Source organism: Geotrypetes seraphini, chromosome 5, assembly GCF_902459505.1.
Source record: "Geotrypetes seraphini chromosome 5, aGeoSer1.1, whole genome shotgun sequence".
In the NCBI taxonomy this organism is placed as follows: Eukaryota; Metazoa; Chordata; class Amphibia; order Gymnophiona; family Dermophiidae; genus Geotrypetes; species Geotrypetes seraphini.
Genome location: NC_047088.1, coordinates 5071763 through 5088219, shown reverse-complemented (window position 1 = coordinate 5088219; position 16457 = coordinate 5071763). Strand labels below are relative to the sequence as shown.

The 16457-nt window shown below is 46.2% G+C and overlaps 1 protein-coding gene across 1 annotated transcript in view; it reads right to left on the bottom strand.

Moving 5' to 3' along the window:
• Positions 1-16457, bottom strand: part of TEX11 (testis expressed 11) — a 575855-nt gene that overhangs the window by 42542 nt on the left and 516856 nt on the right. The window contains exon 29 of the mRNA XM_033944972.1: positions 6205-6369. Within this exon, the coding sequence (XP_033800863.1) occupies positions 6205-6369 (165 nt within the window). The remainder of the gene's footprint in view (positions 1-6204; positions 6370-16457) is intronic.

Genomic DNA, 16457 nt, shown 5'->3' with positions numbered 1-16457 from the left:
CACGTCTAGGTCTGCATTTACTATTTCTGTTTCTAGTTCTAGAAATTTATTCCCTAGGCTGTGTGCATTTACATACATAGCTCTCCACTCTTTGTGTTTACTAAACTCCTTTAGAGAGTTACCCATCTGAGTTAGAGTGTCTCCTAGCGAATCTTTTGCAGCAAGTTCTAACCCTACTGGAGAGTTTTGTGTCGTCCCCAAATTTTATAACTTCGCACTTCGTCCCTACTTCCAGGTCATTGATGAATATATTGAACAGCAGTGGTCCCAGCACTGACCCCTGCGGGACACCGCTTGTAACTGCTTACCATTCAGAGTAGTGTCCCTTTACTCCTACCCTCTGCTTCCTGTCCGCCAGCCAATTACAGATCCATCTGTGCATGTCCCCTTGCACTCCGTGGTTTCAGTTTTCCCTAGGAGGATGAGGAATACCCATTTCTTTCAAATACTCCGTAGAGCACTTGGCATCAGATTCCAAAGTGATGTTGAGATCTTTACTTATTTAGCGGAGGAATGTAGAGAAAGATACTTGATCTAGAGAAGGATGGCCTCGTGAGGGAGAAGGTGACCTCAAGGCACCTTGCATGGCAGAGAACGAAGGTGAAGCTTCTCGGGAGTTTTGATACCTGAGTTCTGAATATGCAGGTATAGATGAGTCACTGAGAGAACGGGTAGAGTACCTCGCAGGAAAAGGACTCGAGTGGTGAGAGTATAAAGGCTCTGCGGGTGGTCTTCTCATCTGAGGAGAGGAAGGCCTCGAAGAGTCTCGATGTGTGGATAAACAAGACCTGTCTCGAGACGAGGACCTGTGCCTCGATGTCGACAGATGATGAGAACTGTGCCTTGAGTCAGACAGATCCTGCTTCAATGGATGTCGAGGTGTCCTTGCCCTGTACCTCAAAAAGGGCAAGGCCTTATGTGAGGAAGGAGGGCTGGAAGTTGGAGATCAATGTCGAGACACCAAAAAGGACTCGTCTCCTTGTGTCGAGGTATCTCGAGGCATTCTCAAGAACTCGGCTCCTTGAATAGAGTGTGTAGATTTCGGTCGAGACACTTGTAAAGACTCGACTCCTTGTAGATTCAGATTGAGGCACTCTTAAGGACTCGACTCCTTGTATAGAGTGTGGAGGTTCATTTCGAGGCACTCTTAAGGACTCGGCTCCTTGTACAGAGTGAGTAGTTTCAGATCGAGGCACTGCCAAGAACTCGGCTCCTTGTTCAGAGTGAGTAGTTTCAGATCGAGGCACTGCCAAGAACTCGGCTCCTTGTTCAGAGTGAGTAGTTTCAGATCGAGGCACTGCCAAGGACTCGACTCCTTGTGATACTGCTGAGTGCTCAGGCCGAACTGCAGGAAGCAGAGTCGAGGCAGGATTGTATTTGGAAAACATGCTACCAAACTCCTGATGCATAATAGCTTGGATCATAGCCTGCAAATAGGGCATCGAGACTTGAGGATCTGGTACATTTGCAGCGGCAATAGTCTCCGAGAAAGATGATGAAGAATAATGATTCGATTTGGAGACATGGTGCCTGGGCACCTTCATGACTACCCGTTGTAAGGGTGGCATGTCCGAACTATTTTACCTGAGGGAGACAGTGAGGAGAGCTGCTCCTCAGGAAAGGATTTGCTCGAAGACAAGGACTTTCCAAACGAGGAAGGTTTCATTAAGGTCGAGGTAGGCTTTGGGAGCTCCGTAGAAGACTTGACTGGATTCGGGATCGAGGTCAAAGCCGGGGTTGGAGTATCCATACCGCCGAAAATCTTCTCTACCTGAACTCGACGACGTTTAATGGCTTGAGGTTGAAGAGTAGCACAGCGAGTACACGACTCTGGATGATGGTCAGGCCTTAAACACTGAACACACCATCTATGTTGGTCAGTGAGGGATATCGCACGCTGGCATCAGCTATACTTCTTAAAGCCTGTGACCGGTCGGGACATAGAAGGGAAAATAGCTGTGGCCAAGTCGAAGCCCGCAGGCTGAGGCCATGGGGAAGGCCCCGCTGTGACACGAAAGAAAAAGGTAAATTTAAATTTAAAAAAAGACAGAAAAAAGAAAGCACAGCGACCCTGTAAGAAAAACAATACATGAGCCATGGTGAGAGAAGGCACAAAAAGACTAAGGGCTCCTTTTACTAAGCCACGCTAGCAGTTTTAACTCATGCACCGGATTAGTGCGCATTAGTCGAAAATCTACTGCCTGCTGAAAAGGAGGTGGTAGTGGTTAGCACACGTGGCAAATTAGCATGTGCTATTCCGCGCGTTAAGGCCCTAGCACAGCTTTGTAAAAGGAGCTCTAAGTCTAGCGCAGAGCATCGAATAGAGGACTTCTCGGCTCCACAGAAAGCTGAGAACTCAGGAGACTCTGAGGAGACGCGCCCTAGACTGGGCGGGAAGGCACTCGCGCATGCACGGTGCGGCAGTCGCGAACTTTCTAAAGTTCTACAAGTAAGTCTGAAGCTGTCTGCATCGGGGCTCCGTGGATGACATCACTCACATGCGAGAATATGCTGCCTGCTTGTCCTGGGATAAAGCAAATTACAAGTATAATTCACACAATTAATAAATTGACAATCATAAATGAGTATTTAAGTAAGTTTTAAGCAGTTTTCTAAACTGGAGATAAGATGTAAAATTTAATAAAAAAGCATGATTTTCTGATTCCCAGTAGAGGTCTGAACGGGGATCGCGGGAATCCCGCGGGTGTCCCGTGGGAATCCCCCCTAACCCACAGGACTCCCACGGGGACCCCCCTCTAGCCAATGGGACTCCCACGGGGATGGAAGGCTTTGGAAGCAGGGTTCGTCCATATAATATAATGGACACGTCAGCCTTAGTAAAAGAGGGGGTTTAAAAGTTAATCACCTGAACAGAAAATAAAAAAAGGGTTCCACCAAAGAGATTCCACAAGGAAAATAACAGCACAAACACAAAAGAAATTGTGGAATTGATGATCCTGTCAGAAGCAATTGCTGCTTTTTATGGGGACGGGCGGGGATGGAGATAATTCCTTGTGGAGATGGGTGGGGACGGGGAGGATCTTGACTTATGGGGATGGGGAGGATCCTGGCGGGATCAGATGGGGATGGAGATGATCCTGGTGGGGAGGGGTGGGATTTGTGTCCCTGCATAACTCTCTAATTCTCAGCTTGCTGCCTGGTAAGAAAGCAATCTACCCTGAAATTTCTTAAACACGCATCCTCTGGCCAGGGGACAGACAAAGAATATCAGATTTCATGAAAAGCAAAGAGAATTGTTAAATACAAAGTGATACAGTAAATAACCAGGTAGCAAACTGAAGTGCCTTATTACAAAAACAACCTAACAAACATAATACAAGTAGACTCTCAGTTATTCAGCACCCATGGGGGTTGGTAGGTACCAGATAACTGTGGTTTCTGGTTGCTTGAGAGTTACTGTAAAATCTGAGGTCTCCTCACTTCACTCTGCCACCCCCCCATTTCTACAGTCATGTGAAAAAAATGAGGACACCCCATGAAATATTCAGTTTTCTTAAGAAATGTTCACATATCGATGTTAAATCTTTACTTATCTGTGGAAAAGAAAGTGATGTAATTACAGGTAAACAACAAATATTTTCTTTGATTTACTCATGAAACAAAAGATATCCACAAAAATATGTATTCTAACTGAGGAATAAATTAGAACACCCCCACATATCCTCCAACTTAAAGTGGCTCAAATTACACACAGGTGTATCACATCAGGTGCACATGATTTGAACATCATTTCTCTGCATTTTGAAGGTTTGCCCTATTTAAACCTCAGACATTTAATTTGGTGTGCTCATGACTGCTGTGGTGAGAGTGAACACCATGGTGAGATCAAAAGAGCTGTCTGAGGCCTTCAGAAAGAAGATTGTAGCAGCTTATAAGTCTGATAAGGGATTTAAAAAGTTCTCGAAATAATTTGACATTAGCCATTCCATGGTCCAGAAAATAGTGTACAAGTGGAAGACTTTCCAAACAACTGCCAATATGTTCAGGTCTGGCCGACCAACAAGTTGACCCCCAGACCAGACCACAAGATGCTAAAAGAAGTCTCCAAAAACCCTAAAATGTCATCACAGGACCTACAGCAGGCTCTTGCTGCTGTTGATGTGAAAGTGCATGCCTCTGCAATCAGAAAGAGACAGTATAAATTTAACTTGCATGTGAGGTGTGCAAGGAGAAAACCTTTGCTCTCTAAAAGAAACATCAAGGCCAGACTGAAGTTTGCCAGAGAGAGTGTAGACAAACACCAGGACTTCTGAAATAGTGTTCTATAGACAAATGAGTCTAAAATTGAATTATTTGGACACCAGAAAAGAAGACATGTTTGGCGTACACCAAATGCAGCATTCCAAGAAAAGAACCTCTTACCAACTGTGAAGCATGGAGGAGGAAGTATCATGGTTTGGGGATGCTTTGCTGCAGCAGGATCTGGCCAGCTCACCATCATAGAATTCACGATGAATTCTACCATGTATCAGAGGGTACTTGAGGAACATGTGAGACCATCTGTAAGAAAATTAAAGCTAAAGCGGAACTGGACCTTGCAACATGATAATGACCCAAGGACTGGCTGAAAACTAAGAAATGGAGAGTCCTGGAGTGACCGAGTCAAAGCCCTGATCTTAATCCCATTGAGATGCTGTGGGGTGATTTGAAATGGGCTGTACATGCAAGAAACACCTCAAACATCTCACAGCTGAAAGAATTCTGCATTGAGGAGTGGGCCAAACTTTCCTCAGACCAATATCAGAGACTGGTAGATGACTACAAGAAGCGTCTCACTGCAGTTATTTCAGCCAAAGGGGGTAACACTAGCTATGAGGATGTCCTAATTTATTCCTCAGTTAGAATACACATTTTTGTGGATATCTCTTGTATCATGAGTAAATCAAGGAAAATGTTTGTTGTTTACCTGCAATTACATCACTTTCTTTTCCAGAGATAAATAAAAAAAAAAAAGATTAGACATCGATATGTGAACATTTCTTAAGAAAGAACTGAATATTTCATGGGGTGTTCTAGTTTTTTCACATGAGTGTAGGTCAATCATCTGTTCTTCCCTTCTGGTCTGGGTCATTTTCTCTCCCCTCCCCATTTATGGGGACCTTCCCCACACACACTTCTGGTCCACCTCCTCCCCTCAAGTCTGCCCTCCTCGCTCCACGCAGGTCTGGCCTCCTGGATCCCCCTCATATATCTGAAACAGCAGCAGCGGTCCTGACCCGCCAACCCCCCTTCCACTCGCCAGCCTCAAAGCAGCAGCGGCAGCAGTCCTGACCACCAACTCCCCTTCCTCCAGTCCTGAAGCAGCAGTGGACCTGACTGCCAACCCCCTCCTTCACTTACCCGAAGCAACAATGGCATCCAGTCAGCAGAGGTAACACTATAAGTAGGCTGTTTGTGGCCAGCCCTAGCAGAGGAAAGACCCTGCTGGAGCTGGCCGCAAGCAATCTTACAGTGTTGCCTCTGCTGACCGGTTGCTGCTTCAGGTGAGGGAGGTAGGGGGTTGGCGGTCAGAACTACTGCTACTTTGGGGCTGGGGGGGGTTGGTGGGTCAGGACTGCTGCTGCTGCTGCTTCAGGGCAGGGAGGGAAGGGGGTTTGTCAGGACCGGCTGCTGCTGCTTCAGGAGATGGAGGGAGAGGGGTGGTTGTCGGGTCAGGAGCACAAAAACAATTTTGGAGGTTGTTGGTCAGGAGCACAGGAGACAAATTCTTTTTCTTTTGTCATTTGGTTAGTTGAATACTGGTTAACTGGGATTCTAGTGTACATGCTTCCACAGATAACCAATGCAATTCATGAAAGTAGGGTGTCATGATCTGATATTTTAAAATTGAAAATCAGATGAACCACTATGTTTTGTAACATGCAAAGCCTTTGAAGGTGCTTCTGGGTATCAGACAACATAACAATATTACAACTATAACTGATAAAATTTGGACCAGTCCATAATCAGAGAGTTTGTTTTATTGGACACTTGTCATATTGCCTTTATATGCATACAGTATAGCAGTATATCTATCTATATTTTATTTTACTGAAAGGCATCAGAAATAGAGAGAGGGAACTATTAACAGAAGAAAGTAGAAAAGGTTAAAGGGCATAAGGCAAGTAAAACGTCTGTCAACAACTGCATGTGGCCTAAGTGTGCTGGTCAACCTGCCTTTAATTCCCTCTATATTAGCTTTACCTGAGTTTCATAGCTGCTCTTCAGGGATCCAAGGTGGCTCAGATAGCGCATTGCAAGGCCACACCATTTCTCTGCTTCTGTATATTTCCCAGTACTGTAAAGGAATATTCCTGTGTTCCAGGCCCGAGTCATCAACCATAATTTCTCCACTTCAGGGTAATTGTCCTATATAAAAAGACATAATTTATGTAAAGTACTTCAGCATAAATTGGGGGAGAACAGCTTGATATAAGAATAAAATAAAACAGGTAGGACACCCGTGGAAGGGCAGTTCTGAGGGGATATCTAAATCAGAATATGAATATCCCAAATGGACATCCATCTTGCACCCATGTTCAAACAGGAAATATATTGTGTTTTCCTGTCAGAAAATATGTGAGATAGATGTCCGTGTGCTGGATATGTCTAGCATGAACAGCCATTTTACAAACTGGACTGTCCAAATTATGATGGGGTGAGGGTAGTGGAAAGAACAAGGACATGGTTGTCTTTAAGGTATCATTCTTAGAAAATAGTCACACAGCTGTCCAGAATCTAGTGGTTAGTGTAGTAGACTATAAAACATGGGACCCAGGTTCAAACCCCACTCTAACTCTTTTATGGCCCCTTTTTCAAAGCCACAGTAGCGATTCCCCCCATTGCAAATGCATCAAAGCCCATTCAATTCCTATGGGCTTTGGTGCATTTGTCACAGGAGAATTGCTATGGCAAAATTGTAAATATAAAAGTTTCAACTCAATAACTGTAATTGAGCAACACGCGCAGAAACTAAGAAATAGACCATAAAAATATCACTTGTAAATGTTAGAACAGTAACTCCACAGGCCATAGGAAAGAAAAGATGAGAAAGCTATATTTATATATTTTTGTGGTGGGTTGAAGGAGAATGTAGATAATTCCAGAAATTTAAGAGGAATTTAGAGATATTGCAGTAGTTTGAGAGAAGTCCAAAACAAGTCGTATTTCCATAATTTTTGAAGCCATATTAATTTTTCCATTCCAGCGATATGCCAGACTTTATCCAGACAGAAACGTGTGAGAGTAATATAGGATCTTTCCATTTTTGTGCAATGCAAAGTTTTGTAGCCAACAAAGTTGTATAAAATCCAAATGCTCAAAAAAGCTCAACTGATTTGATGGTTTATCCAATCTAGCAGGATCTAGCAGAAGTTCTATTTGAACTAGAATTGAAATATATCTCACTATAGCTTTCCAAAAAATTTGAACTTGTGGATAAGTCCACCACATATGAATTATATTGCCAAGGAGATTACAACCTTGTCAACAATAGTGTGAAATATCAGAATTCCAACGGTGGAGACGTTATATAATATGTACAACTGTGCATTCACATGTGACAAAGATAAAGAGGACCTGAAGCAATAAGCCCAAGTCTCAATCCAGAAAGTGTCCAAACTACAGTTTCCCATCAAAGGCTTCCATGAAGTCATATATTGAAAGTGAGGAGGTGGTAGAATATGAAAAGTACTTTTAATAAAGCGTGAGATCAAATTCTTAAGAGAAATACATTTAAAAAGAACTTCCTCAAAGTGATGTAAGGGTTGAGCTCCCAAACCAGGTTGAACATAGTTATAAATACTCCTCAGCCTCATGGGGCTGACCAGTCTCCACGAAACAGATTGACAATGCGTAAGGAGACTGAAATCTGTCACTGAAATCAGAAAGCAGGCACAACAAGGAAAGGGCAGGGAGTCTAGAATGTCTCACCTATCTATTGGAAAAGATCTTACCAGGATAAGTACATAATCTCCTTTTCCAGTGTAATAGGTAAGACATTCTAGACCATTGGTGACATACAAAAGCAGTCCCCCAAATAGCCAGGGTGGGCTTGCTTCGCTGGCCAAAAAAACCGAGGACCCGAAAACTGAGTCCTGACTAGCAGCAACATCCACTCAGTAGAACTTGGCAAACATGTGAAGAGATGACTGAAGGGACACATATCAAGTCCTTAGGCCATGTTTTCAAGCTGTGAAAACCAGCCCCAGTTAGGATAAGCCAGCTAAGAAGCCAACCCGGGGAGGTGGGTGGGACGCAAGAATATCTGCCTGCTGTCCCTGGATAACACCTGTTACGGTAAGTAACTGTGCTTTATCCCAGGACAAGCAGGCAGCATATTCTTGACTGATGGGTGACCTCCAAGCTAACAAAAAGAGGGATGGTGGGAAGGTTGGCCATTAGGAAAACAAATTTTGCAAAACAGATTGGCCGAAGTGACCATCCCGTCTGGAGAAAGTGTCCAGACAATAATGAGATGTAAAAGTATGAACTGAGGACCAAGTAGCAGCCTTGCAGATTTCCTCAATAGGAGTGGAACGGAGGAAAGCTACAGATGCTGCCATGGCTCGGACTCTATGGGCCGTGACAGAACCTTCCAGTGTCAGTCCAGTCTGAGCATAACAGAAGGAAATGCACGCTGCCAGCCAATTAGACAATGTACGTTTAGAGACAGGGCGTCCCAATTTATTCGGATCAAAGGACAGAAAGAGTTGGGGAGATGATCTATGGGGCTTAGTACGATCTAAATAGTAAGCCAGAGCCCTCTTACAGTCCAAAGTATGTAGAGCCTGTTCTCCAGAGTGAGAGTGAGGTTTCGGAAAGAAGACAGGCAGAACAATGGATTGGTTGAGATGGAATTCAGAGACAACCTTCGGAAGAAACTTTGGATGTGTACGCAGAACCACCTTGTCATGATGAAAGACCGTAAAAGGTGGATCCGACACTAGTGCATGTAGCTCACTGACCCTCCTGGCAGAGGTAAGAGCAATAAGGAAAAGTACCTTCCAAGTGAGAAACTTGAAAGAAGTAGTAGCCAATGGTTCAAAAGGAGGCTTCATTAAAGCGGAAAGAACTACATTGAGATCCCAGATAACAGGAGGGCTTTTAAGAGGTGGTTTCAGATTAAAAAGACCTCGCATGAACCTGGATACCAAGGGATGAGCTGAGAGGAGTTTTCCATGGACTGGCTCATGAAAAGCCGCTATAGCACTGAGATGGACTCTGATAGAAGTGGACTTGAGGCCAGAGTCTGACAACGAAAGAAGATAATCCAACAAGGTCTCCACTGCAAGGGAAGTGGGATCATAATGATGAAGAAGACACCATGAAGAAAACCGTGTCCACTTCTGATGGTAACATTGAAGAGTGGCCGGTTTCCTGGAGGCATCCAGAATCGAGCGAACAGGCTGAGACAAGAGTGTATCATGAGAAGTCAGCCCGAGAGATACCAAGCTGTCAGGTGCAGAGACTGTAGGTTGGGATGTAGAAGGGTTTCCTGATGCTGAGTAAGCAGAGAAGGATACAGAGGCAGAAGAAAAGGTTCCCTGGAACTGAGTTGAAGTAGAAGGGAGAACCAATGTTGCCTGGGCCACCTCGGAGCAATCAGAATCATGGTTGCTTGATCCCTCTTGAGTTTGAACAAGGTTCTCAATATGAGAGGCAGAGGAGGGAAAGCGTACAGGAACAGATTGGACCAATCGAGGAGAAATGCATCCGCTGCCAGACGGTGAGGAGAGTAAAGTCTGGAGCAGAATAGGGGCAGCTGATGATTGTGAGGAGCTGCAAAGAGGTCTATCTGAGGAGTGCCCCATTGAGCGAAGATGGATTGTAGAGTTACAGGATCGAGTGTCCACTCGTGAGGCTGGAGAATTCTGCTGAGTTTGTCCGCTACGGAATTCTCCTCTCCCTGAATGTAAATAGCTTTCAGGAATAGATGGTGATTTATGGCCCAAGTCCAGATCTTCTGGGCTTCCTGGCATAAGGGACGGGAGCCCGTCCCACCCTGTTTGTTGATGTAGTACATCGCAACTTGATTGTCTGTGCACAACAGGACAACTTGAGGAAAGAGAAGATGTTGGAAGGCCTTGAGGGCATAAAACATGGCTCTGAGTTCTAGGAAATTGATGTGACGCTTCTTTTCCTGGACTGTCCAAAGGCCTTGAGTTTGGAACTCGTTCAAATGCGCTCCCCATGCATAAGGGGAGGCATCGGTGGTTATGACTAGTTGGTGAGGAGGTTGGTGGAACAGAAGACCTCTGGATAGATTTGAGGATACCAACCACCATTGTAGAGACTGACGAAGAGATGATGTCACAGATATGTGTCGTGAGCAAGGATCCGTTGCTTGGGACCACTGGGTGGCTAGGGTCCATTGAGGAGTGCGTAGGTGAAGACGTGCGAGGGGTGTGACATGGACTGTGGAGGCCATGTGACCCAAGAGAATCATCATACGCTTTGCTGAGATGGAATGCTGTGGAAGCACCTGCTGACAGAGAGATTGAAGCATTTGAAGACGGTTGGACGGCAGGAACGCTCTCATAAGGACTGTGTCCAAGACAGCTCCTATGAATTGAAGTCTCTGAGTGGGAATGAGATGAGATTTGGGTAGATTGATCTCGAACCCCAGAAGTTGAAGAAACCTGATGGTTTGGTTGGTGGCCTGGAGTACTGTCTGAGATGAACTGGTCTTTATCAACCAATCGTCTAGGTAAGGAAACACCTGAAGGTGGTGAGAGCGAAGAAAAGCAGCCACCACAATCAGACATTTGGTAAACACTCTTGGAGAGGAGGCAAGACCGAAGGGTAGCACCTTGTATTGGTAATGACAACGATTGAGCATGAAGCGGAGGTATTGTCTGGAGGCCAGATTGACCGGTATATGAGTGTATGCTTCTTTGAGATCGAGGGAACATAGCCAGTCGCCTTGATTGAGAAGAGGATAAAGAGTGGCTAGAGAAAGCATTTTGAACTTTTCTTTGACCAAATATTTGTTGAGATCGCGGAGATCTAGAATGGGTCTGAGATCTCCTGTTTTTATGGGGACCAAAAAGTAACGGGAGTAGAATCCCTGCCCCTTTTGATCTAGAGGGACCTCTTCTATGGCGTTTAGAAGAAGGAGGGATTGAACCTCCTGGAGAAGAAGGAAAGACTGAGGCGAAGCAGACTCTTTTGGTTGACTTGGAGGAGGTGGAGTCTGAAAGTTGAGAGAGTAGCCGTGGTGGATGATGTTCAGGACCCACTGATCTGACGTGATAATTTCCCAACGGCTTATGAAATAAGAAAGGCGTCCTCCTATAGGTTGTGGAAGTTGGGTAGAAGGAACAAGACTGGCTATGTTTTGGAGAACCAAGTCAAAAGGGCTGGGTAGACTTTTGTGTAGGTGTAGGTTTTACCTGCTGCTGTTGCTGAGGTTGTCTAGCAGCTGGTCGCTGTTGCCTCTGATGTCTAGGCTGTTGTGTATTTTGAGGCAGAGGACGAGCCACAAATCTACGTTGGTAGGTTGATTGTGGACGAAAAGGCCTGGATGGTGGAGGCTTCTTGGTTTTAAGAAGTGTGTCCCATCTGGTCTCATGAGCCGATAGTTTTTGAGTAGTGGAGTCCATGGAATCTCCAAACAGCTCATCCCCTAAGCAAGGTGCATTGGCTAGCCGATCTTGGTGATTAACGTCCAGTTCTGAAACACGAAGCCAGGCTAGCCGCCGCATGGCCACTGACATGGCTGTGGCTCTGGAGGTCAGCTCGAAAGTATCATAAATGGATCTTACCATGAATTTTCGGAGCTGCAAAAGAGATGAACAAGTGTGGTGAAAAGCAGACTTTTTTCGATCAGGAAGATATTTCTCAAAAGCAGTGAGATTTTGAATCAACTGCTTAAGGTAGAAAGAGAAATGGAATGCATAATTTCCTGATCGATTAGCTAACATAGCATTTTGGTATAGCCTTTTACCAAACTTGTCCATAGATTTGCCCTCTCTGCCAGGAGGGACTGAGGCATATACACTAGCCCCTTTGGACTTTTTTAGAGTGGACTCCACTAAAAGGGACTCATGAGGTAGTTGGGGCTTGTCAAACCAAGGGATAGGAATGACCTTATATAAGGAATCCAATTTTCTGGGGGCTCCTGGAATAGTTAGAGGAGATTCCAGATTCTTATAGAACGTCTCTCTCAGAATATCATGGAGAGGCAATTTAAGGTATTCCTTTGGAGGCTGGTCAAAGTCCAAGGCATCTAGAAAAGCCTTGGATTTCTTTGACTCAGCCTCCAAAGGAATGGAGAGAGAGTCACACATTTCCTTCAAAAATGAAGAAAAGGAAGACACTTCTGGTCTAGAGGAGGCTCCTAAAGCAGATGGGTCCTCATCACCAGAAGAGCATTCTCCCTCCGAAAGAATAGGATCCTCTGAGTCACCCCATAAGTCAGGGTCCCGAACCTGAAAACTCCTGTCTCGAGATTCTGGAGTGGAAGGCTCTAAATGATGGGATTTGCGAAGAGACTTCCCCGACCTGCCTGATTCGGTACCGGGAGATGTCACTGTACGCACCGGAGCCGAAGTCTGCACAGCCTGATGGTGAGCTCTCGGCTCCGGTGCCAGAATCGGCATGGAGACCGAGGAAATCGACTGTACCGGTACCGACAAAGTGGATGTCGATAAAATAGGACGTTCCACTATCGGTACCGGTGGCTCAGACTGGACTGGTACCGGTAAGGTCGATGCCAGAACTGAAGGCAGGAGGTGCTGTAGCTGTTCTTTGAGTTGTGCCTTCAGAACAGCAGCTATACGCTCCTCAAGGGAAGGCACCGGTACCGTCTTTTTCTTTAATGGTACCTGCGGTGCCGCTCTACGCTCCGAGGATGAGGACCCCGATGTAGAGGGGCTCACCTCTATTGGAGCGGAGCGCTTCCGTGGGCGCCTCGAGGTCGGCAGGATTGGGCTCGCTGCCATCGAGACCGGAGGATGCTCCAACGGGGAAGGCTTCTTAGCCGGCTTACCTGGAGTCGACACCGCCGCGGTATCGCGTGGTGTCGATGATGTGGGTGCCGACTGCGCCGGTGCCGATGTCGGTGCCGGTGTAGAATCAGACATTTTGGCACCAAACAATAATTTCTGTTGGATTTCTCGATTTTTAAGAGTTCTCTTTTTTAAAGTTGCACAGCGGGTGCAGGTTGACGCTCGATGGTCGGGACCAAGACACTGGAGACACCAATTATGAGGATCAGTTAGTGAAATTGGTCGTGCACACCGCTGGCACTTTTTGAAGCCGGGTTGGGGGGGCATGAATGTAAAAACGGCTTCAGCCAAATCGAAGGCCGAGGCCTCGATGATGGCTAAAGGCCCTGCCTGGGCAAAACCGAAAATAAGGCAAAAAAACAATAATGTTTTTTTTTTGTTTGTTTTTTTTTAAAGAAAATAAAGAAAAAAGGAAAGGAAATAATATTTCCTCAACAAGTTTTCGCGAGCGGGAAGTTTCACAAAAATTCTCTCACAACGGCCGTTGAGAGAGACGCGTCTTCTTAGCTCCGCGGAAACTAAGAAACTGGGGACCGCGCGCCTCTGTCGGGCGGGAAGGCACTCGCGCGTGCGCGGTGCGGCCTACCAGAACTTTCTAAGTACTTAGAGTGCAATCACTCTAAAATTGTCCGTACCGGGGCTCCGTCGGTGCCGTCACCCATCAGTCAAGAATATGCTGCCTGCTTGTCCTGGGATAACGAGGCCTACATCGATGGACTAGTGCAGGAGCTGTCCCACATCACCGAAAAGACCCGTGACAGGTCCCTCACTGAGACACCAGGGCCGTCGACGCCGAGTCCAACTGTCGTAATCCAGGAGATGGCTGGAGACACTGACTCCTGGCAGTTAGTGACCTCCTCCACAGGTAAACGTAGGAGAACCCCCCCCCCCATCTACAATTTCTTCACCTTCTTATTCTTTCTCTTACCAGGGTAGCTCCACTTCGACTCCACAACTAAACCTGAAGAACAGATTCCAGGTCTTGCAAGAAGGGACTATCGATGTGAAGCAGGAAGAGCCTACCGACGTTCAACAAACGACCCCATCTCCGGCCACAACAGATCGACCCCCCCCAAAAGAAGCGCAGAGTAATAGTCATCGGGGATTCCATGCTGAGAGGCACCGAGGGACCAATATGCAGACCGGATATGCAGTCGAGGGAGGTCTGCTGCCTGCCAGGAGCTAGAATACGGGACGTGACCGCCAGACTTGATAGACTTCTCAGCCCCCAGGACCACTTTCCCATGCTGCTCATCCACATCGGAACTAATGACACTGCCAGGAACGTGCCGGAGGACATAGCCAGAGACTTCGGAGCTCTGGGAGAAAAGCTGAAGCAGACAGGAGCACAGGTAGTATTCTCTTCTATTCTTCCTGTTAGGGGCAAGGGTAGGGACAGAGACGAACGCATCCTGAAGACAAACGAATGGCTACAACGATGGTGCCGAGAATTGAACTTCGGATTCCTAAATCATGGAGAGGCACTACAGGGACTCCAGGGACCAGACGGACTTCACCTGACCAGCAGAGGTAAGAACGTCTTCGGACACCGTTTAGCCCGCCTACTTCGGAGGGCTTTAAACTAGGTAAGTCGGGGGAGGGTACCCACTTATATACCAGTGCAGTAAGAAACAATCCTGATGTGGTGATCCAAAACTGCGCTTCTAAGTCCGAGGTAAGTACCCTCACTGCTAAAGGTTCACTAGGAAACACTTTGAGTCAGATAGGAATCTCTGTACAGGGGTTTAACAAACGCACAGAGTGGAGAGCTATGTATGTCAACGCACATAGTTTAGGGAATAAATTTCTAGAACTGGAAACAGAAATTGTGAATGCCGACCTAGACGTGGTGGCAATATCAGAAACATGGTTCACGGACTCCCATGGGTGGGATACAACTATACCAGGATACAACCTGCTTCGACAAGATAGGAAGGGTAAGCTAGGAGGAGGGGTAGCAATTTACATCAAAGAGAACATCAAGATAACCAGGATCACAGATGTTAAGTACACCGGGGAATCCATCTGGGTCAACCTGGCCAGAGGTGGAGAAAAGTGCTTGTACCTTGGTGTGGTATACAGACCTCCAAGACAAACAGAGGACAAGGATAACGAATTGATTGAAGACATTGAAAATATTACTCTACGGGGGGACACTGTTCTGCTAAGGGACTTCAACATGCCCGATGTAGACTGGAACACACTCTCAGCGACAACTTGTGGTAGCAGGAGGATTTTGACGTCCATGATGGGAGTACAGCTCAAACAAATGGTACTAGAGCCCACTAGGGCCGAGGCCATCCTAGACCTCGTACTTACAAACGGCGAGAGTGTCTCAGAGGTCTCAGTGGGAGAAACGCTAGCTACCAGTGACCATAACATGGTATGGTTCAACCTCAGGAAAGGTTTCTCTAAATCGCAAACTAAAACGAGGGTACTCAATTTCCGGGGCACTGATTTTGCACTTATGGGAGATTTCGTCCAGCAGACGTTGCAGGATCAAGAAGTAACTGATAATGTGGAAGCCATGTGGTCAAACCTGAAATTGACCCTACACGAGGCAACTATCCGCTACATAAAATTGGTACATAAACAACAAAGAAACAAAAAACCCCAATGGTTCACTGAAGAGGTCTCGTACCTCGTCAAGGAGAAAAATAGAGCATTTCTTTCATACAAACGTACGGGAACAGGTGAAGCTAACATTGAATATAGGGCCAGGTCTGCAGCAGTCAAAACAGCAGTCAGGGAGGCCAAGCTTGCAGTGGAAGAAACTCTAGCAAAGAACATTAAGAAAGGGGACAAATCCTTCTTCAGGTACATTAGCGACAGGAAAAAAAACACAAACGGGATAACACGCCTCAGAACACCGGACGGGAATTACGCGGAAACAGATTCCGATAAAGCCAAACTACTGAATGAATACTTCTGCTCGGTTTTTACCTGCGAGGCACCAGGGAAAGGGCCACATCTGGAAGCAATGTCAAGCGCGGAAGACCCATTTCAGAATTTTGAGTTCACACCAGCTGATGTCTACAGCGAATTGTCAAGACTCCAGGTGAGCAAAGCCATGGGTCCAGACGAATTGCACCCAAGAGTGCTCAGAGAGCTGTGCGAGGTCCTGGCGGAACCATTAGCCATGCTCTTCAATCTCTCCCTAAAGAAGGGGAGAGTCCCCCTGGATTGGAAAACAGCGAATGTTGTTCCTCTGCATAAAAAGGGTTGCAGGGCAGAGGCTGCGAATTACCGACCAGTGAGTCTCACATCGATAGTATGTAAAATCATGGAAACACTAATTAAACGTAAGTTGGACACGATCTTGGATGAGGGGAATCTTAGGGATCCTAGTCAACATGGATTCACTAAGGGTAGGTCGTGTCAATCCAACCTCATCAGCTTCTTTGATTGGGTAACAGGAAAGTTGGACTCAGGAGAGTCTCTGGACAT